The 23,465-nt window shown below is 36.5% G+C and overlaps 1 protein-coding gene across 6 annotated transcripts in view; it reads left to right on the forward strand.

Moving 5' to 3' along the window:
• RAP1GDS1 (Rap1 GTPase-GDP dissociation stimulator 1) overlaps window positions 1-23,465 on the forward strand; it is a 163,478-nt gene that overhangs the window by 129,016 nt on the left and 10,997 nt on the right. For 5 of the 6 annotated variants that reach the window (XM_058547544.1, XM_058547542.1, XM_058547545.1 and 2 more), the window contains 6 exons: window positions 5,372-5,515; window positions 5,986-6,117; window positions 7,298-7,432; window positions 8,388-8,513; window positions 9,281-9,420; window positions 15,996-16,122. In XM_058547544.1, the coding sequence (XP_058403527.1) occupies window positions 5,372-5,515; window positions 5,986-6,117; window positions 7,298-7,432; window positions 8,388-8,513; window positions 9,281-9,420; window positions 15,996-16,122 (804 nt within the window). The remainder of the gene's footprint in view (window positions 1-5,371; window positions 5,516-5,985; window positions 6,118-7,297; window positions 7,433-8,387; window positions 8,514-9,280; window positions 9,421-15,995; window positions 16,123-23,465) is intronic. The other variant, XM_058547543.1, reaches the window with a different exon arrangement.

The raw sequence follows: 23,465 nt of genomic DNA on the forward strand, positions 1-23,465 counted from the left end.
CCTAGAGGTGGTTCCTGAGGAACTGACTAAGGAGGAGTTGGAACTGGAACAGGAACATATAACTGAAGAAGAGGCAGGAGAAAAGGAATCTGCAGGAGAAGAAAAAGAACCCCCAAGAAAATTCACAGTGAAGGGTTTAGCCAAAGCTTTTGCAGACCTCAGCAAGCGCTTTAAAAAGTTTGAAAATATGGACCCCAACACCAAGAGGTTTTCATTAATAGAGAAGCATGTTCATGGTGCATTATCTGCTTACAAGCAAATCTAAGATGGAAAAAAGAAACCAAGCAAAGCACCATGGACCTATATCTGAAAAGAGTGACACCTCCTCAAGAAGAGCCTCAGGCAGGTCCTTCAGGAGGTATTCCAGAAGACGGCATTGTTATCATAGGAGATGACAGCCCCATGCGTGTTACTGCCCCTGAAGACCTTCCAATGGGACAAGATCTGGAGGTGGAAGACAGCGATATTGATGATCTTGAACCTGTGTAGGCCTAGGATAATGTATGTTTGTGTCTTAGTTTTTAACAAAAAAATTTAAAAAGTGAAAAAGACAAATTTTAAAAATAGAAGAAAGCTTATAGAACAAGGATATAAAGAAAGAAAATATTTTTGTACAGCTGTACAATGTGTTTGTGTTTTAAGCTAAGTGTTATTAGAAAAGAGTCAAAAAGTTAAAAAAATTTAGGGGTCGGCCCTGTGGCATAGTGGTTAAGTGCGCGCGCTCCGCTGCTGGCGCCCTGGGGTTTGGATCCCAGACGCGCACTGACACATTGCTTGTCAAGCCATGCTGTGGCAGCATCCCATATAAAGTGGAGGAAGATGGGCACGGATGTTAGCCCAGGGCCAGTCTTCCTCAGCAAAAAGAGGAGGATTAGCATGGATGTTAGCTCAGGGCTGATCTTCCTCAAAAAAAAAAAGTTAAAAAAATTTAAAAACCAAAAAAACACAAAACATTGTATTTCTATACACCAGCAAAAACAATTAGAAATACATTTTAAAAAATACATTGTTTACCATAGTATAAAAAATTAAATACTTGGGGGCCGGCCTAGTGGCGCAAGCGGTTAAGCACGTGCGCTGTACTGTGGCGGCCCGGGGTTCTCCGGTTCTGATCCCGGGCGCGCACTGACGCACTGCTTGTCAAGCCATGCTGTGGCGGCATCCCATATAAAGTAGAGGAAGACGGGCATGGATGTTAGCCCAGGGCCAGTCTTCCTCAGCAAAAAAAGAGGAGGATTGGCAGATGTTAGCTCAGGGCTGATCTTCCTCACACTCAAAAAAAAAACAAATACTTGGGGCCAGACCAGTGGAGTAGTGGTTGAGTTTGGCAGCCTCCGCTTCGGCAGCCAGGGTTCACAGGTTCAGATCCCAGGCACAGACCAATACCACTTAACCATGGTGTGGTGGCAACCCACATATAAAACATAGAGGAGAATTGGCCACAGATGTCAGCTCAGGGAGAATCTTCCTCAAGCAAAAAGAGGAAGATTGGCAACAGATGCTAGCTCAGGGCAAAACTTCCTCAGCAAAAAAAAAAATTAAATACTTAAGAATGGACTAATAAAAGATATGTAAGATTTCCAGCAGAAAACTGTATAAAATCATCAAGAGAAATTAAAGAAGATGTAAGTAAATTGAAAGCTACGTCACTTTCATAGATTGGAAACCTCAATGTTGTAATGATGTTATATCTCCCCATATCAAGCTGTAGACTCAGTGCAGTTCAAACCAAAAGACCAAGAATAGCCAAGATACTATGAAAGAGAACAAGGTAGCAGGACTGGTTTTACTGCATAACAATAATAAAGCTTTATCCTGATAAAACTGTAGTAATTAAGACATTTGGGTATTGGTGTGAGCATGGACAAGAAGACCAATGGAACAGGATAGCCCATAAACAAATGGATACGTTAATAGATGTTTATTTTATTAGGAAACAAAAAAGAAGTCACTACAAAACAATAAGGAAAAGACAGTCTTTTCAATAAAGCCTGCTGGGAATGGAAAAAAATACAATTGGAGACACACTTACACACTCCCACTTCATACTACACAAAAAATTCAGAAAGTTTATCTTAAAATATAAGATCTTCATGGCCTTGGAGTACAGAAAGTTTTCTGAAGTCACAAAAAGCTATAAAGGAAAAGATTGATAAATTTGGTTATTTTAAAAGTAAAAATTTCCATTCCTCAAAAGACACCATTAAGAATGAAAATTAAGACAGTGCGTGAGAAGAAGATATTTACTTCACATATAACTAACAGAGGGCTCATGTGTACAATATATAAAAACTGCCACAAATCATTAAGAAAAATGTGGAAAACCCAGTGGGAAAATGTGCAAAAGATTTGAGTAGGCACTTGATGAAAGATAAAATCCAAATGGCTGATAAACACACAAAAATACACTCAATCATTAATAATCAGGGAATGCAAAATAAAGCCACAATAAAATACCACTATGTACCCACCAGAAAGTCTGATAATACCAGTGTTGATGAAAGTGTGGAGCAGTGGCAACTCTCATTAAGTGCTGGTGGGAGTGTAAACTGGTACAATGTGGAAAACAGTATCTATTGAGTTGGAGATCCGCGTTCCCTGTGATCCAGCAATTCCATTGTTAGGTATATGCCCAGAAACATGTGCACATGTGCACCAGTAGCCGTTACAGGAATGTTCATAACAGCATTATTTATAGTAATGAGAAACAGAAACAACTCATATCCATTAATAGTAGAGTAAGTCATGGTATATTCATGGAAATATACACACAATGGAAAAAGACACAGTTGTGAAAAGGAATAAAGACAGCTGTAACAGTGTAGATGCATCTTATAAACATATTAAAAGGAAGAGCCAACACTGAAAAATACATATTCTAAGATTCCATTTACCTAAAGTTCAAAAGAGGTAAAATTAAACTGTAGTTTTTAGGAATGATTATTTGATGAAACAATCAAGAAAAGTGTGGATATGATTATAAAAATCAGGGTAGTGATTTGAGAGGAATGGAGGGAGAGATTTGTGATAGGATAAGTGATTGCACAGAGGGTCTTCCTGGCTTGTTGGTAGTGAATTTCTTGATCTAGATGGTAGTCACCTGGTTATTTGCTTAATAATAATTGATTAAGCTTAACATGTATTTTAATGCATTTTGCTGCATTTGTGCATTTTACCATTTAGAAAAGATTTTTAAATACATGTACATAAATGTATGTATGTATACGTAGATACATATATGCAAATGGTGGTGATGAAGATAGATGTCCTTGGACAGAGTGCTGTTGGTAAATGTGTGCTGGGCTGTCTGCTTAGGCAGAAGCCTTATCCTCCTTAATAAGGCAGTTTGTCTCCCCCGTATATGTATGATTACAGTCCAACTGTGAGAGGAGACACCTGTAAACTTTAATCTTGACACATTTTAAGTTTTCCAAATGCCTTAGGTCTTATTCTTCAGAGAGGAGTTTGTTTTTCATCTCATTTGGTGATTGGACCAAATGAAATTTTTATTGTGATCTTCAGTCAGTTTTATGCCAGTGAATTACCTGTAACCTCCCTTGCAGTATTAGAAAACAACAATGTTTTTATTTCTTATTTCTGTTTTCTCTTCTACCACCTTCACCTCAATCTGTTTCATAATTGTGCAGTGGATTGAATGATACCTTTGAAAACGTGTTTCCGGCCTATTCTTAGGGTATCGTCCTTGGTTTTCCTGGTATGCAAAGGAGAGTGATTCCAACATTTAAACTGGAATTTGTATAACTCAAGGTTTTTAGTATTTTTAAGGCTTTTTCATCATGGCTTTCAGTTCTAGTCACCACACGTTTCCAGCCCTGGCATTCTGTAACCAAGGAAACGCCCTACTTTCAACATGGCACAGTGCAAGTGTACCTTTAAAAAAAACTTCTGGTTGAATATTCTGTGTATTCTGAGATAGTATTCTAAAGAAAATCAGTGGTCTTGGTGATAGGAAAAAGCTAAATTTTTACACATTAAAATTGCCTGAAAGAAACAGTCTTAAGTTTAAAAAAAAAAAAAAAAGTCTGTTTCTCCCAAATAACAAGCTGAAACTGCCATTGCTGTAGATGTATGTATATACAGTTTAGGGGAACCAATGACTAAAATAAAATCCAACTGAAAAATAACATTTAAATGTAAAAATTTCCGTGTAGCAAATGTATTTCTAAGGTTAGTTGATTAGCGTTTATGTTAAGCAGTACCAAATACACCCAAAGGATTTAGGTAGGCCACTTCAGTTAAAACACAAAGATGAATGAGGTATGATATCTGCACTAATGGGGGAGACGAATATGGATGAAAATATAAAATCTTCAATGAAATTAGTTCTGTAATGAAAGAATATTTAAGATAGTAGGAATGTAAGCAAAATTGATAGGCGAGTAGAGTTTGCTGTGAAGATAATTTTTAAAAATATAATGAAGATGTAAATTCTGTTTCTAAAATTCCTTATTTTGTTGGTTACCCATCAGAAAGTTTGAAAGTTGTTTTTTTCTTTCAAGTTTTATTATGAAAATTTTAAAACCTATTCAGGTGTAGAGATAATATAATATAATGAACAACCATGTACCCATCACCCAGGAAAGCTTCAAATTAATGAAAACCTGAAGCCCTTTTTAAAAACCTTGACTTTATTTTTTTTTAAATCTTATTTCATTAAACTTTTATTTTTATTTTTTTTTTATTGTGGTAACATTGGTTTATAACATTGTATAAATTTCAGGTGTACATCATTATACTTCTATTTCTGCATAGATTACATCATGTTCACCACCTAAATACTAGTTACAATCTGTCACTATACACATATGCATAATCATCCTTTAAAGTTCAGAAAGTTATAGATATATTAACCACCTAGAAAAATAACACCTATACAAATGTGAATCCAAGTATACTTGTGATGTAGTTTAAAATTTAGTAATAGCTCTTTACTTTTCAATAACTTTGTATTCAAACTCCATTAGTGGATATATTTTAACTTTATATAACAGGTATGTGTGTTTTATTCTAAACAGTATGGGATATTTTGTAGTATTTCCTTTTAAACATGAGCATTATACCTAGAGTAACAGTGGAGCGGTATTACTGCCTTCAGAGCTGAGAATCAGTATGTCTAGGTGCTACGTGACATTTTGAAAGGTGACATAATTTCAAATGGAAAAATGAAATAAGGCTTTTGTGTATTTAAGCTACAGTGTCAGATACTTCCTTTTGAAATTCAACTCTTTGAAGGTGTGTTATCTAAATCATGCATTTTCTTGGTTTCTTATAATTCTTTATAATTGATTGCTTATACCAGTACTCCTGTTTCATCTCAAATTTGGGTTATTTTGTTCACATTATTCTTTAGATGCCATTAAACTACAGCTGGTTGAAGCAGGCCTGGTGGAATGTCTCCTGGAGATTGTTCAACAGAAAGTGGATAGTGACAAAGAAGATGATATTGCTGAGCTCAAAACTGCTTCAGATCTAATGGTTTTACTGCTTCTTGGAGGTGAGTTGTAACTTACACCCACCAAAGAACATGATTGTCAGATTTGTAAAAATTTATTATCTCTTTTGTAAATACTGTATCAGGCATTTTTTTCATTTTTCTATCTCATTTAATCCTGTTGATGTGATGATTTTGAAACCTTAAGCACATCATGGAGAAAACTAGAAATAGTAAACCTGGAAAAGAGGAGTCTTCACTATCTTACAATATTTAAAGAGCTGTCATATAGAAGAGACAGCTTTGGCACCAGAGAACTAAAAGCTAGATGGCTAATTGGGATTCAGACTAGAAAAATTCTAAACTGTCTTGTCCAGTCTCTACTAAAAGTTTATGATAAAAAGTCACGACTTTTCCCTTTATGAATTATAGTTTGTGAAGTATATAGTTTCCCAGTTGGATATTCACTTAGGAATATGGATGTATTACTCCTAATTATTTTCCTCTTACCTATTTGTTTTATTTACCTCCAGATGAATCCATGCAGAAATTATTTGAAGGAGGAAAAGGGAATGTGTTTCAGAGGGTGCTGTCCTGGATCCCATCAAGCAACCACCAGCTGCAGCTTGCTGGAGCGCTGGCAATTGCAAATTTTGCCAGAAATGGTAAGCATATTAGTTCATCCTTTTTAAAGCAGGTGTTACAGTGTTATATTTTTTCATTTTTGCTTTGCCATTACATGTACTAAAACTAGAATAGTTCAGAAGTGTACATAGTATGTGTGTGTACTGCTACCTTAGTTTTTCAGAGACGTGATATACGTATAGTGACTTTTCTAACAAATTACATGTTTTATGCAATTCAGCTAAGTTCTAATAGTTTAAAGATTATAAACAGTGATTATGAAGTTCTTTTGAGTACTCTGCACTTCAGACGTTAGTAAACTTGAGTCCCATTCTAATATACATCTGATCTGGAAGGATGTGATCTCTTGCCTGGTGATTTTATGTTGGATTTAATAATCTGAGTATTCATTGTAGGGTTATTGTGCCTCAATTTATACTTTTATGCCTACAAAACTTAAGTGTGGGTAATCCTCTGGTTGAGGGTAGAATATGTAATTTACTTTAATAATATTTCAGAGGCATTAGACCTCCATGGTTATTTCTGAAGTCTGCCACTCCAGCTATTCAGTCTAGAAACTCATTCTTATACTATGTCTAGGAAATATGGGTTATTTTTGTTTTTAGTTTGATTTTATTCCAATGTGAAGTTGTTATATTATAATGGATGACTTCCATTTTTACTCCCTTCTTTTTGGGAACCATCATTAACTCCTTAATGATGGAATTAAGACTGGCAAAATATTGATAATTGTTATAGCTGAACGTAGGGTAAATGGTGGTTCATTATAATATTCTCTCTGCTTTATAAATGTTTCAAAAGTTCTGTCATTGAAAAATAATTTAAATATCAGCCATGATAACAAAATGTGGCGTACTATCACGGTATCCTTGGCAGAATGCAGGCATACTTAACTACACATGAAGACTATGTGGACATTTTAAGCATGTGGTTTCTACTTATTCATCTTCTGATATATTATCAGACTCTAAGCTAGAGATTTTTCTGATTTTTAAAATTTTATCTATTTTAGAAATCTTATCAGACTTCTCACTCAGTAAACCAAAAAATCTATAAATTTGATAGGAGAAAGAATTGGAATTCATTTTATTTTCCTATAGCTCCATTTTCCCTAATGTAGATAATGGGCAGGCATCGGTATTACAAAATATTTATAGATATTTGTAAAGAGGAGGGAAAAAATGCTTTTGTTTTGTTCAGATGGAAATTGTATCCATATGGTAGACCATGGGATTGTAGAAAAGCTTATGGATTTACTGGACAGACATGTGGAAGATGGAAATGTAACTGTGCAGCATGCCGCCCTCAGTGCCCTCAGAAACCTTGCCATTCCAGGTAAGACCTAAGAAGGGGCGGCAACTGTCTTTGTTTTGGGAAGATATTTGCTTTATGTGATTTGTGGACCTGCCCTGACCAAGAAAAGTAGTCTTCAAATTGTTTACATTTTTCTTACTGATAAATCGAGATCCTATGTTAAATAAGTTTTCTGAAAGTATACAAGCATCATCTTTGCCTTTGTTCAGATTGTTCAAATATTTTATTACCTTTGGTGAACTCCTAGATTTTCATCATATTGTATAGTTAAGCTTTTTTAAGCATCTTCAGCTGAGGTAAGATAATGACATCAGTTAAAAGAGTCCCCTAAAGAATGACTTCTAAGGGTTTTTTTTTTTCCCTACAAACAGACATACAATTTTTAAAAATAGCCTCAATGTATCTTTTTGGATTAAAGGCTTTTGAGCCATGAAATCACATTATCATGGGAAATAATACAGGAGATAGTTAAAACTATTCTTTTATTCTACTTTCTAAAAATAAATTTCTCATTAGGTGAAATAGCATAATTATATGCAAACAATTTGGTTCATATATCAGATTAATATTGTTATTAATGTCTATAACATTTGTATTAACACAGTTGGACCAAGGACAGAGGTAAGAAGAAACATTTATCAAAGTTGAGGAATTGTGCTTTTTGTAAATAAGAAGGCAACAGTGCCAGATTTCCTTTACAAATTATTTAAGTAAGTGTTTTGAGGTTAGGTTTAAAAGCCAGTAAGTATGATTTAGTATGTTATAATCCTTTAGACAAACAGGATACTTATCCCCTAGCCCCTGCCCCCAATCCCATTCTTAAAATTCACAGAAAAGTAACAAGATTGCTTTTAAATAAAAAAATATAACATGGGGCCTTAAAGATAATAAGACATTCAATAAATGTGTATTGAATTGATTGATTATCTTCAAGAATGCTAGCATCATTTTAACTGTAGTCTCTTTTTCTCCCTAGTTGTAAATAAAGCAAAGATGTTATCAGCTGGAGTCACAGAGGCAGTTTTGAAATTCCTTAAGTCTGAAATGCCCCCGGTTCAATTCAAACTTCTGGGAACATTAAGAATGTTAATAGATGCACAAGGTAAGAGAAAGGCTTTCCCGAGGTGCATTTTTGGTATGATAGTCTTAATGTGCCTATAGTTGAAAAAGGACTTGTTTTTAGCTTTCAGAATTATGTAATCATAAAGATAAATAGCAAATAAAAGGCAAAAAGAGATTGGTTTTGGAACCTCATTCATTAATCCCGTGCTCGTTATAATTGACTTTAAATGGAAATTAAGTTGTATCTGTCTTTATTAGTACATATAATCCTCATTTTAGGTTGATTTATTAGCAGTTCCTGAAGGGTTTTTATGTTTTGGCATTCCATTCCCGTTTTTACCTTGTCTTTAAAATCATTGTGTTTCAATACAGTGACAGTCAAAATTTTTTTAAATTTGTTTTGCAAACAGAGAGATCATTTTTCTGTTTAGAGAAACAACAGTGAAAACCACTCCTTGCGATGAATTATGTTTATTTACTTATTTCTGAATTCTAAACCTTTCTCTATATTGATTCCTTAGAGTCCTTCTAAAAACCATTACAGTTTGCCAGAGTACTAGCAGACTACCAGGCTGAACCAAAAGATTATGGGGTTGTTTATTTTTATATTTTGTATGAAAGTCTACAACTTTATAGAAAAAGCCAAATAGTCCATCAGATATGGAATATTTGCAGTTCTTGCTTTATTAAAATTGTTGTGTTTTTTACATATATAGTTTTCCTTCACACTCTTCCATCTTTACCAATTATTTCAGTGGATTGCCTATCAGTGATTGATTCCCTTGTGGTTTGCCTTCTTTCCTATAGCAGAAGCTGCTGAACAACTGGGAAAGAATGTTAAATTAGTAGAGCGTTTGGTGGAATGGTGTGAAGCCAAAGATCACGCTGGAGTGATGGGGGAGTCAAACAGACTGCTCTCTGCTCTCATACGGCACAGTAAATCAAAAGTAAGTTCCAGAGGAGACCGGTCACCAGAAAACATTCAAGTGGCCTTTTTGGAAACCCAGTATCATAGATCCTACATCATAATGTATTTTTATGTATTTATGTATAAATACATTAAGTAACAGTTCTGTAAAAATAATTGAAGATTGAGCTTTTTTATTTAGTTCTGTTCCATAATAGTTAAGAGTAAGACTTTGGAATCAAACAGATATGAGTTCAGACTTTATCTCTACTATTTACTGGTCAAGTGTCTTCACATCTCAGTATCTTAATGTATAAAAACTAGGATAATACCTACCTGAAAGCATTGTAAGGATGATTCAAGGGGATCACGTATACAAAGTACTCAGCTGTTGCCTGGGGCATAGTAAGCACTCAGTAAATGGAGGGTGCTGTTGCTGCTGTTATTTTTACCACCTGCACCAACATCACCATGTCAAACATGTATGTGCCAGGCACTGACCAAGCTGGCCACTGATCTTTAGAAATTAAATGATATCTTGATAATATATGATGCCCGGAACTCACAGAGTTGGACAGAATCCATTCTCATGGCAGTGTCCAGCCTAGTATGTGTCTGTCACATGACAGATCACCTATAAATATTTGTTAAGTGAATGAATAAAAGAACGAACAAATGAACTCTTTAAAGATCGCGGTGGTAGAAGCCCAGGCCAGCAGTTCAGCAGCTGATTTAGTATCTAGACTATATACCCTATTTTTTTAGAACCTCTTTTCTAAGGTGAGCCTTCTGACCACTTCACTTGTGTACAATTGCAGTAGTGACTGTACATGAGAAGAAGGACGATTTAGAACTAAAATCCACCAGCTATTTTCACTTATTTCTAGAACAAATTAAAAGAAGATGGCAAGAGAAAAAACTTAAAAATATTCCTTGACTTGTGCAAATTTCTTTCATATAAATAATTTACTTCACCATAGTAATTTACTTCACCAGCTGGTTGGCCATAAGAATGTTCTTTACCGTCAGATGCGACCTCTTGGCATCTTTGCCTGGGGCAAAGCAACTGTTAACCAGGACCTTCCTGTTACCTGTCTCACCCAGAGCAGCCTAGAAGCCCATGCATTTTCACTGACACCAATACAGAACCAAGTAGTATGTTGGCAAGATAGAAAGTATCAAGAAAAAATAGCAAAATGCCCTCCTGTAGTACCCCTTTACCTCTCCTCCATCATAACTACTATGTCAAGCCCATTCATTGAACAGTTAACTTTTCAGCGCTTGCAGTACAAATATTATAAAATATAGTGTTACTTTCAAGAATTGACTGTCTAGTGGGGAGACAGATATAAAAACAGCATTAAAAGCCACATGTACCATTCAGATGTAACTTAGAGGAAAGAGAGACCAACTCTGTCTGGGCGTCGGAGGAGGGATGATGTTTTAGAGGTTAACTAGGAATCTCTCGCAAGAAGAGGAAGAGAAAGGATGGAAGGGCCTTTCAGGCAAAAACAACAGTGTGTACAGTAGCACAGAGATCTAAAACAACATAGTTTGAGAGGGAAACTGCCAGTAAAGCAGTATTACTGGAACACAGAGCATGTAAAAACAGTGGCCAAAGAGGAAGAGAATTGGTGATTCTGTTCTGATGAATTCTATGCCAAGTTAAGGCATATGGATTTGGTGCTGCAGAGAATTAGGGAGCTCTTAAAGAATTTTAAGCAGCAAGGTGCCATTATTTGGTTTTCATTTAGAAAGATGACATTAGGTTTAATGGGGGAGGGAAAACAGAGTTATTGTGAAAGTATACATGAGAGCTGGTGAAGGCCTGAATTAAGATATTGGATTGAGCAATTTGAAATTGCTGATATTCAACCATTTTTGACACACATTTCAAATTTGACACAGAAGCAAATTTAATATGGTTCAACCTAATAGCAGTAAGGATGGAAAAGAAGAGAAGGATTTGAGAAACATATAGGTGGTAGAATTGATAGAATTCAGCATTAAGATGAAAGGAGAAAGGTTTTTTCCAAGATAATTTTTCCAGTTACCTTCAAAGAGATAATTCCAAGTTTGGGGCTTCGCACCAGGTGGGGTAATTATGCCATTCATAAAAACAAGAGACTACAGGAAGAAGTACAGCTGACTCTCCCTAACTTGCTTACTCCCAACTCACTCCCATACTTTTTGGAGTCTTTACCCTTAATCCTTTGCTCTACTCCATGAGAATTCTTACCAATGGTTTAGACTTTAGGCAAACCATAATTTTATTAACTAGATTGCACAGAGACTTTTTTTGGCATCCAAATTTGGAACTCGCAGATAAATTCCTGTTCCATGTGGTGGTCAGGCCAACAAAGCCTTGATTAATCCATAATATACCTTCAGTTCAGTATAAACTAACAGAATTATATGATCAGACCACTAGTGGACACAAAAATGTGTCCATGGGAAGATGTATCCCAGCTTCCTAAACAACTAAATCTTAGAACTATTCAAATGCTATAATATTAAGTTGAGATTTGAAGGTTTTGAGGTTTTCTGTGAATTTAATTTATCATAGATTTCCTTTTCCCTCATCTAACTGCCCACTCCTCCCCAAAAAACGTTTTTGAATACCCGTGAAGCATCCATTACCATGTGGGTTCTTTGAAGACAAGAGAAATATGGCATGGTCTCTTTCTAGGGGAGTGTGTGTGTGTGTGTGTGTGTCGTGTGTGTGTGTGTGTGTGTGTGTGTAACAAAAAAACAATTTGAAATGGTATAGGATTGCAACTTTATAGTCACATTATAACTTTAGGTTTACAATTCAGTACCAAATAAGCTGTTTTTTCCTTTATGTGTCTTTCCTACAATTGAGAGGATACTGCTGCCAAGCAGCAATGGGAACCTTGATTCACATACTTTAATGATCAGAATACAAAGTGTGTTCTTTGTGTGAGCTACAGATTAGAACTATCAATTTAAATTATTTTTAAATTGAACAAACATTAAAGTGGAATCAATGATTCCTTTTGAGCAGAGTTCTTAAAATATGTTCCATCAAATAATAACCCCAAGAAATGTTCCACAAAGAAAAAGAGTTGTATGGTCAGATTAGTTATTATAGTGCATTTCCTTTCCTCACCTTTGGAATTCACAGCACACATTATTAGTACTACTCTAAAGAAACCTCCTTAACTTTATTTAATCCACTGGTTCCCAAACTATTTGACAATGGGTCTTTTTTGCAAGTGACATCTATTACCATTCCACTGGACATACTTTGGAAAAGGCTGCTCTGTAATAAGCTTTTAAAATAATTAGACACTAGGTACCAATATATTACATTCCTATAGACCCTTGACCAACTGTTGTGAGTTACAGCTCTCTCCTTGTGTTATTTTTAAACTTTGAAGACCCTACTCCTTTTAAAGTCACCCTGAATTCTATCTTAGAGTCCAACCCTCCAAAAGTTTGCACTGACTCAGGGTTTCACGCTGTCTTTGTCATCTCAGCCATATACAGTGTATTCCTGTCCTCATGCCAGTAGGTAAATTCGCATCTTCCCTTGAAACAGTGCCCTAGGCCAGGGCTCCTGACCAACCAGCTGGACCTTATGACTGTAGATATTATCAAAAACAGAAAGACAAATACAGTTTGCCTCTACACTAGGGATATGAATTCCCTGCTATCAAAGTAGACACTTTTCTTTACTCTTCAAGAGTAAAACATTCCTCATCAGTTATCAAGCTAAAAACTTGTATAAACAAATGTATTTAGTCATTTGCTCATTTATCCAATAAACAGAAGTAGGCTTTGCTAATACAAAGTTGAGAAAGAAAGTTTTCGTTAGGTGATTCAGTTGCTATACCAGCTTGCAATCTTATAAATTGATTATCTCAAATTCAAGCCTATCTCAAAACATTCCATTGTCATCAACGTTATTAAACAGCTTTCAAGAAAGTCTTTACCTGGATTTTTTACCTCAGTAATTAAGAGCAAATTGACCATAAATGCTATGTGAGATTGTTAGCATAGATAATTTGCTATGGTTATGTATGTACCAAAATTTAACTTTCCATAAGAAAACTCCTTGAGAAATAGGATTGTGAAATAAATTGTTTCAAACTTAGCAAAACATTATAAAATATCTCCAAAATTTTTAGAGACTTTACAGAGACGTCTAGAGTTTAGAGGGATTACCCAGAGAAATGTTTCACTATATATTACTATAGTTTACTTATTATAAATGAAATGGTTTCAGAGGTTAAAGTTTCTGGATTAATTTTAGATGTGCATTGGTTAAAATTATTTGTAATTCTCTGAACCTTCTTGCTCTATCAAGTAGTGCTAATACCCTTTTGTTGTTAATATCTTGAAGTTAACAGTACCTTCCTAGAGCCTCTGTGAATCACCTTCAGTGACTGCCTGCGCATGGCACTGTGATGGAGTTAGGGCATAGACTTCTTTGTAGACCAGTCAGACTGCCTGGATTTGAATCTTGGCTTTTTACCACTTAATCACTGACTTTGGGCAAATTTCATAACTTAATCTGAGCTTCAGTTTCTTCATCTGTAAACTAGAGATAATATCTAGCTAATGGGACTTTCTATGAGCATAAAAATGAGCTATATCTGTAAGCTACCCAGTACAATCCAGTGTATAGTTGTTCCATAAAGGGTAGGTATCAATATTATTAATTCTTTTTTGTCATATGATACAAATACAGTGCTTATTTATCTTTCATCCCCCATTCTGTCAGGCAGAGCAACTCCATAGAGTAGCTATTTAATAAGCATTTATTGAAGTAGGAGGAAAGAGGGCAGGAATTTTAAAAGGAAATACTCAGATATCTGTTCTGGAAAGAACCTATGCTTAGACTTAGCGGGGCAGGGGAGCTATTCATTTCTTTTTTTTTTTTAATCCCCCCCGCCCCCAAAGCCCCAGTAGATAGTTGTATGTCATGGTTGCACATCCTTCTAGTTGCTGTATGTGGGACACGGCCTCAGCATGGCCAGAGAAGCGGTTCCTCGGTGCGCGCCCAGGATCCGAACCCGGGCCGCCAGCAGCGGAGCGCGTGCACCCAACCACTAAGCCATGGGGCCGGCCCGGGCTATTCATTTCTGATATACAAATTTCCTTCATTCATTCCCTGCCCTTCATTCTACTACAGTGGACTTTTCAGGGCGACTCCCAAAAGAGAGGATGAAATGACAGTCCAGGAACCTTCCTTAGGTGACTGCGTGTGTATCTATGAGTCTCTGTGGTCTTCTGTACTCAGTAAGCTCCTTTGTGATCTTTATAAAATTCCTTACTAATTTTAAGAATTTTACATCAGTTTCAAGTAAACTGCCACCGAGTAAGCAGTATATTGGGTGGCTTTCTTTTCATTAGAAAAGGCCCGAAAAGATAGTTTCTCACTTTCTAAAAGAGGTTGATGGGCAAAGACTTTATTAGATGCTAGAACACAGCTACCATAGAAACTCAGTACTTGGTCTCCATTATTTAGAATGTTTGATCACTAAACAAGTTTGGGCTTAAAGCAAAGATACTGTCTATAAACAGTTTTCTTAAAAATTTACATAAGATGGAAGCATAAAGGAAACCCTTTTTCAATTATTTTAGCAAATTAATTTGAAAAATATTTCTGATTACAGTTAGTTTTGTACCTTTGAAGCTAACTTGGATAGACTACTTAAAATATTCAGTGCTTACTTCAAATTACTAAAAATAGTGAAAACTAGCAAGAAAATTACCTTAACAATATTCTACAATTGAGACTTTCCACTAAATCATATTTAATCCAAGAGTTTTTAGGCAATAAAACCCTGGGATGAAAACAAAAATGGGTGCTAGAAATAAATGTTACCATTTTTTTTATTTAACCTTTGCCATATATTCTTACATGTGCTTTTTGTGTAATAACTTTGTAATTATCACAAAAACCTATGCGATATACACTTAGATTATGCCAACATTATAGATAAAGTCACTGAGATGCGGAGAGGTTTGATAATTTGCTGGAAGTCAGTGTTGGCGCTGGAATTTACTCAGTCTGGAGCCCAGTGCCTCCTCTGCCATTGGAGGGGACAGAGCTGTGGGCACCATGAGAAATGAAGGAGACAGAGAATTTTAAGTTCTGCTGAAGTCCCTTTGTATATAATCCAGTGTTGCCAGATCCCACAAAGGTGTAGAACCTAGAAAAATACAAAGCTTACTCTGAGCATCTGGAGAACAACTACCTGGTGCTATAATAAAAATTTGAAAAGAACTCTTTTATTATTCCAAGTTTTATTCTTTTTTGTTGATCCTGTGGTAAATCAACATTTGGGGCAGTGGCACTTTTATTTCTTTGACTTGGGTAGCTTCTGGGACTCTCTATTCCTTGATATGAACTGCAGTGGTCTTTTTCACTTAGGTAATTTAAGTTGTCATCTTTTGATGAATTTAATTAAAGATAAAAGCTTTTTCCTTTTCTTCTGTGAAGGAAAAAAATTATGGTTAAATGTAATGATTCATACAGGATGCTGTCAGAAAACCACTCAACTTAACAATGAATTGACTGATTATAATGCAGTTTTTTATGTTTGAAATTAATGCTTATAATTCTGTGATATTTATTTATCGTAGGATGTGATTAAAACCATTGTACAGAGTGGTGGCATCAAGCATCTAGTTACCATGGCAACCAGTGAACATGTAATAATGCAGAATGAAGCCCTTGTTGCTTTGGCACTAATAGCAGCTTTAGAATTGGGTAAGTACCCCAGTGACAAACTTATTTTCTCCTATTTTTATCTTGCATGAAAAGAAGCACAGGAGTGGAATAGAAGTCAGACAGAAGCTTGAATAGAAGCGTTTTGCCAATGTGTGTCTGTACCTGTATCTGAGTATATGGAAAATCATTTTCTGTAGATTGTCACTAGAGCTGTCCCTTTTGGTTGTGCTTTTGGTAACATTTTTAGAACAATGCTTTAAGGTTAGTTTGACTGTTAAATGTTATCTCAATTACAGGCACTTAACGGAATACAGAAACGTTTTTAGCAGGCCTCATGGAGAAATGGAACAAGGTTTACAACACAACAGCAGGTTTAGAGTTTGCTTCTTCTCCAGGGACCCAGACCTCCTCTTCCATCTAGTCTTGCTGATCTTCTCTCTATCACCATGGTTTCTACTGCTTTATAGCATTGCCTTCATTCTAAATTATCACCTTCTGTGTCACTCTTCTATGTGTTTTACATTCACAGGTCCCCAAAAGCAGAGTTTAAATAATGCAGTGAGTTTCTGCCTTGCATATAGCATCCCTATTGGTCAGAATTCTTCATGAGGAGCTAGCTCATAGGCATCTAGCTTTTAGGTAGCAACCTTTGTCTCAGGAACCAATCTCCAATACAGTTATCTGGGGACAATCAGAGTCACATGGGCCTTGCTTTACAAAGGAGGACTATAGATTCAGTGGGTGTGTCCTGTCCAGTTCAAAGCCATTTGGGTAAATACTGATCACATCTTAATTCCCACTGATGATTTACGTCCATAATTCTCGCACTGGGGCAAGTGGACCCTCCAACCCTACCCCAGGAAGGAAAAACCAAAAGATAAACATGGTATGTCTTCCTCCAGGGTCAGATTTACTCATATTTTGGGTATGAGAGATTTGAACTTCTGTCCTCTTAAAAGGTTGTGGATTTTAAAACAATTTATAATCTTTTTTTATTGCAGTACCATTGGTTTATAACATTGTATAAATTTCAGGTGTATATCAGTATATTTCAATTTCTGTGTAGGTTACATCTTATCCACCGCACAAAGACTAATTGGAATACATCACCATACAAATGTGCCTAGTCACCCGCTTTGCTCTCCTCCCTCCCCTCTTCCCCTCTGGGAACCTTACCAATCCAGTCTATCTCTTTGTGTTGTTTTTATCTTCTCTTTATGAGTGACTGTACGGAATTTGACTTTCTCCCTCTGACTTATTTCACTTAGCGTAATACCCTCAAGATCCATCCATGTTGTCACAAATGGCAAGATTTCATCCTTTTTATGGCTGAGTAGTATTCCATTGTGTATATATACCACATCTATTTTATCCATTCATCCCTTGATGGGCACCTAGTTTGCTTCAAAGTCTGGGCTATTGTGAATAATGCTGCAATAAACATAGGGGTGCATATATCTTTACACATTTGTGTTTTCATGTTCTTTGGATAAATACCCAGCAGTGGAATAATTGGATCATATAGTAGTTCTATTAATTTTTTGAGGAATCTCCATACTGTTTTCCATAGTGGCTGCACCAGTTTGCACTCCCACTAGCAGTGTATGAGAGTTCCCTTTTATCCATGTCCTTTCCAACACTTGTTATTTCTTGTCTTGTTAATTATAGCCGTTCTGACAGGCATGAGGTGATATCTCATTGTAGTTTTGATTTATATTTCCCTGATAGTTAATGATGTTGAACATTTTTTCATGTGCCTGTTGGCCATCTGTATATCTTCTTTGGAGAAATGTCTGTTCAGATCTTTTGCCCATTTTTTAATTGGGTTGTTAGTTTTTTTATTGTTGAGATGTATGAGTTCTTTATATATTTTGGGGATTAACCCTTTATCAGATATATGGTTTGCAGATATCTTCTCCCAATTGTTAGGTTGTCTTTTCATTTTATTGATGGTTTTCTTTGCTATGCAGAAGATTTTTAGTTTGATTCAGTCCCATTTGTTTACTTTTTCTATTGTTTCCCTTGCCTGGTCAGACATGGTACTTGAAAATATGCTGCTAAGACTGGTGTCAGAGAGCGTACTGCCTATGTTTTCTTCTAGAAGTTTTATGGTTTCAGGTTTTACATTCAAGTCTTTAATCCATTTTGAGTTAATTTTTGTGTATGGTGTAAAATAATGGTCTACTTTCATTCTTTTGCATGTGGCTGTCCAGTTTTTCCAACACCATTTATTGAAGAGACTTCTTTTTCTCCATTGTATGTTCTTGGCTCCCTTGTTGAAAATTAGCTGTGCATAGATGTGTGGGTTTACTTCTGGGCTCTCAATTCTGTTCCTTTGATCTGTGTGTCTGTTTTTCTGCCAGTACCGTGCTGTTTTGGTTACTATAGCTTTGTAGTATATTTTGAAATCAGGAAGTGTGATACATCCAGCTTTGTTCTTTTTTCTCAGGATTCCTTTGGCTGTTCAGGGTCTTTTGTTGTTCCATATAAATTTTAGGATTCTTTGTTCTATTTCTGTGAAAAATGTCATTGGAACTTTGATAGGGATTGCATTGAATCTATAGATTGTTTTTGGAAGTATGGACATTTTAACTGTGTTAATTCTTCCAATACAAGAACATGGAATATCTTTCCATTTCTTTGTGTCTTCTTCTGTTTCTTTCAACAGTGTTTTATAGTTTTCAGCATACAAGTCATTCACCTCTTTGGTTAAATTTATTCCTAGGTATTTTATTCTTTTTGTTGCAATTGTAAATGAGATTGTATTCTTAATTTCTCTTTCTGCTACTTTGTTGTTAGTATATAGAAACACAACTGATTTTTGTATGTTGATTTTGTATCCTGGAACATTACCATATTCATTTATTATTTCTAAAAGTTTTTTGGTGGATTCTTTATTGTTTTCTATGTATAAAATCATGTCATCTGCAAATAGTGACAGTTTCACTTCCTTTCTAATTTGGATCCCTTTTATTTCTTTTTCTTGCCTGATTGCTCTGGCTAGGGCTTCCAATACTATGTTAAATAAGAGTGGTGAAAGTGAGCATCCTTGTCTGGTTCCTGTTCTTAGAGGGGTAGCTTTCAGTTTTTCTCCATTGAGAATATTAGTTGTGGCTTGTCATATCGCCTTTATTATGTTGAGGTACTTTCCTTCTGTACCCATTTTTTTCAGGGTTTTTATTGTAAACAGATGCTGTATCTTGTCAAATGCTTTCTCTGCATCTGTTGAGATGATCATGTGATTTTTAGTCTTCATTTTGTTAATGTGGTGTATCACATTGATTGATTTGCAGATGTTGAACCATCCCTGCATCCCTAGAATAAATCACTTTTGATCATGGTGTGTGATCTTTTTACTGTATTGTTGTATTTGATTTGCTAGTATTTTGTTGAGGATTTTTGCATTGATGTTCATCAGTGATATTGGCCTGTAATTTTCTTTTTTTTTTGTGTTGTCCTTGTCTGGTTTTGGTATCGGGGTTATGTAGGTTTCGTAGAATGAGTTAGGAAGCTTCCCCTGCTCTTCAGTTTTTTGGCAGAGTTTGAGAAGGATAGGTATTAAGTCTTCTTTGAATGTTTGGTAGAATTCACCAGGGAAGCCATCTGGTCTTGTTTCGGTCTCCTTACTGGTGATTGGTCTATTCAAATTCTCTATTTCTTCTTGATTCAGTTTTGGAAGGTTGTATAATTCTAAGAATTTATCCATTTCTTCTAGATTATCCGATTTATTGGCATATAGCTTTTTGTAGTATTCACTTTTTATTTGAGCCTTCTCTCTTGTTTTCTTGGTGTGTCTAGCTAAAGGCTTGTCAATTTTGTTTGTCATTTGCCTAATGAAACCAGCTCTTGGTTTCATTGATTTTTTTCAATTGTTTTTTTAGCCTCTATTTCATTTATTTCTGCTCTCATTTTTATTATTTCCTTCCTTCTACTGATTTGGGGTTTTGTTTGTTCTTTTTCCAGTTCCTTTAGGTGCACTGTTAGATTGTTTATTTGAGATTTTTCTTATTTGTTGAGGTAGACCTGTATTGCCATAAACTTACAAGAACTGCTTTTGCCATATCCCATAAACCTTAGCATGTTATATTTTCATTTTCATTTGTCTCCAGGTATTTTTGATTTCTCCTTTGATTTCTTCATGACCCAATTGTTGTTCAGTAGCATTTTGTTTAATCTCCACATACTTGTGGCTTTTCCAGTTTTTTTCTTGTAGTTGATTTCTAATTTCATACTGTTGTGGTCAGAAAAGATGCTTGGTATTATTTCAGTCTTCTTAAATTTATTGAGACTTGTTTTGAGGCCTAATATGTAATCTGTCCTGGAGAATGTTCCATGTACATTTGAAAAGAATGTGTATTCTGCAGTGTTTGGATGGAATGTTCTGTATATATCTACTAAGTCCTTCTACTCTAATGTGTCATTTAAGGCCAATGTTTCCTGATTGATCTTCTGTTTGGATGATCTATCCATTGGTGTAAGTGGAATGTTCAAGTTCCCTACTGTTATTGTGTTGCTATTTGTCCTTTTATGTCTGTTAATAATTGCTTTATATATTTAGGTGCTCTTACGTTGGGTGCATAGATATTTACAAGTGTTATATCCTCTTGTTTGATTGTTCCCTTTATCATTATGTAGTGCCCTTCTTTGTCTCGTTATAGTTTTTGTTTTAAAGCCTGTTTTGTCTGATAATAACTATTGCTCCCCCAGCTTTCTTTTCATTGCCATTGCATGGAGTATCTTTTTCCATCCCTTCGCTTTCAGTTTGTGAGTGTCTGTAGGTCTGAAGTGTATCTCTTGTATGCAGTGTATATAATATATGGGTCTATATCCAGTCTGCCACCCTATGCTTTTTGATTGGAGCATTTAGTCCATTGACATTTAAAGTAGCTATTGATAACAATGTACTCATTGCCACTTTGTTACATTTTTTCTGGGTGTTTTAGTAGTTCTTCTCTGTTCCTTGCTTCTTCTTTTGCTCTTTTCCCTTGTAGTTTGATGGCTTTCTTTAGTGTTATGTTTGGGTTCCTTTTGCTTAATTTTTTGTGTATTTTTTATAGGTTTCTGGTTTGTGATTACCATGGGGTTCATATATAATAACCTACGTATACAGCAATCTATATTAAGTTGATGATCTCTTAAGCTTGACCTCTTGTTAAAAGCTCTATTCTTTTGCTCCCCTCCTCCCACATTTTATGTTTTTGATATCATATCTACCTCTTTTTTGTGCATGTGTATCCGTTACCCTCTTATCATGGAAATAGATGATTTTAGTACTTTTGTCTTTTGAGCTTCTTATTAGCTTCATAGGTGGTTGATTTGCTACCTTTACTGTATATTTGCCTTTACCAGTGATTTTATTGCTTTTTTTTTTTTTTCATAACCCCCTTATTCCTATTTGTGGTCTTCTCTTTTCCACTTAAATAAGTCCCTTTAGCATTTCTTGAAAGGCTGATTTCTTGGTGATCAAGTCCTTTAGTTTTTGCTTATCTGGGAAACTTTATTTCTCCTTCCATTCTGAATGATAACCTTGCCAGGTAGGTTATTCTTGGATGTAGGTTTTTTCCTTTCAGCACTTGAAATATATCATGCCACTCCCTTCTAGCCTGTAAGGTTTCTGCTGAGAAGTCAGCTGATAGCCTCATGGGGTTTTCTTTGTGTGTAACTTGTTGCCTTTCTCTTGCAGCTTTTAGGATTCTCTCTTTATCTTTAATTCTGGACATTTTAATTATAATGTGTCTTGGTGTGGGCCTCTTTGGGTTTACCTTGTTTGGTGCTCTCTGTACTTTCTGTACCTGGATGTCTGTTTCCTTCTTTAGGTTAGGAAAGTTTTCAGTTGTTATTTCTTCAAATAGATTTTTTGCCCCTTTGTCTCTCTGTTCTTCTGGGACACCTATAACACGGTTGTCAGTGTGCTTGATGTTGTCCCACAGGTCCCTTAGACTGTCCTTGTTGTTTTCAGTTCTTTTTTCCTTTATCTGTTCAGCTTGGGTGATTTCCTCTAGTCTTTCATCCAGCTCACTGATCAGTTCTTCTGTATCATATACTCGGCTATTGAATCCCTCTAGTGAATTTTTCATTTCCAGTATTGTATTCTTCATTTCTTATTAGTTCTTTTTTATATTTTCCAGTTCTTTGTTGATATTCTCACTAAGTTCATCCGTTCTTCTCCCAAGATCAATGAGCATCCTTATGACTATTAGTTTGAACTCTTTGTCAGGTAGATTGTTTATCTCTGTTTCGTTTAGTTCTTTTTCTGGTGTTTTGGCCTGTTCCCTCACTTGGAATGTATTCCTTTGTCTCGTCATTTTGCTTCTGTCTCTGCCTCATTTCTTTGCCTCTTGCTTATATCTATGTATTAAGTAGGTCAGCTACGTCTCCCAGTCTTGGAGAGGTGGCCTTATGTAAGAGATGCCTTATGAGGCCCAGCAGTGTGCTTACCTCTCGTTGCCAGTTCTAGATGTTCCAGGAGTGTTCCCTGTGAGCGCTACATGTGTGCTTCTGTTGTAGCAGGGTTGCTTTTGCTGTAGGTACCTGGGGAGGCTGGGCTGTCCCCCTGGCCGGCTGGTTGTAATGTTTGGCTCTGTGTGGCTGCTGTGGACCCTTCAGTCACTTTACCGGGTGTGGGGAGCCCAGCATAGTTGGCTGCAAGGTCTAATAGCACATTCCTGTTGCAGGTTTTCTGTTGAGTGAGTAGGCCCCCCTTGTAGCTGGTTACTAGGCTCAAGGACTTACAATTGCTATAGCCCTCTGGCCTACAAGGCTGTTGTCAGCTCTCTCAGGGTTGCAGCTGAGTGGGGCAGGCCCCAGGCATGGGAGCTCCCAATTGTTTCAGACTTTGGAAGGTGGGGCCGATCCCCTATGTGTCTGTTTGAGAAGCACAAGTCTGCTGCAGTTGACAAAGCCCCACTGCCCACAGGACCACACCCCCATCAATGTAGTCCTGCCCTGTGCGCATGCCCCGACCCACTGAGGTGGACCCAGTCGCCCCACTGCACGTGCACGCCCTGCCCCGCCGAGGCAGACCCACTCGGCTGGCTGCAGAGGTTCTATGCACCCTGCCTGTGCGGTTCCACAAGTTGCCTGAGGGCCTGCTGTTGTGTAGGACCAGTCCCTAGGGCGGACTGCCTACCCTGGCAGAGCTGGATTAAAATGGTGCTCTAGTGGGTAGGGCAGACCCCTGGGCTAACAGGCCAGGGGAAGAACTCCAGTGGGTGTCTGCCAGCGTGTGTCAGCACACCTGTGGCTCCCACCAATGTCTCAGTCCCTGGGGAGGTGGTCCCAGCTTGAGGAGGTCTCACCTCTCACCAAGACATGCCAAGAGCCTATCAAGTCTCCTTTCACCAAAGAACTGTGCACCTTTCTTTCTGGTGATTCTAGGTTGC

The sequence above is a fragment of the Diceros bicornis genome, chromosome 8, assembly GCF_020826845.1.
Source record: "Diceros bicornis minor isolate mBicDic1 chromosome 8, mDicBic1.mat.cur, whole genome shotgun sequence".
NCBI classification, from domain to species: domain Eukaryota; kingdom Metazoa; phylum Chordata; class Mammalia; order Perissodactyla; family Rhinocerotidae; genus Diceros; species Diceros bicornis.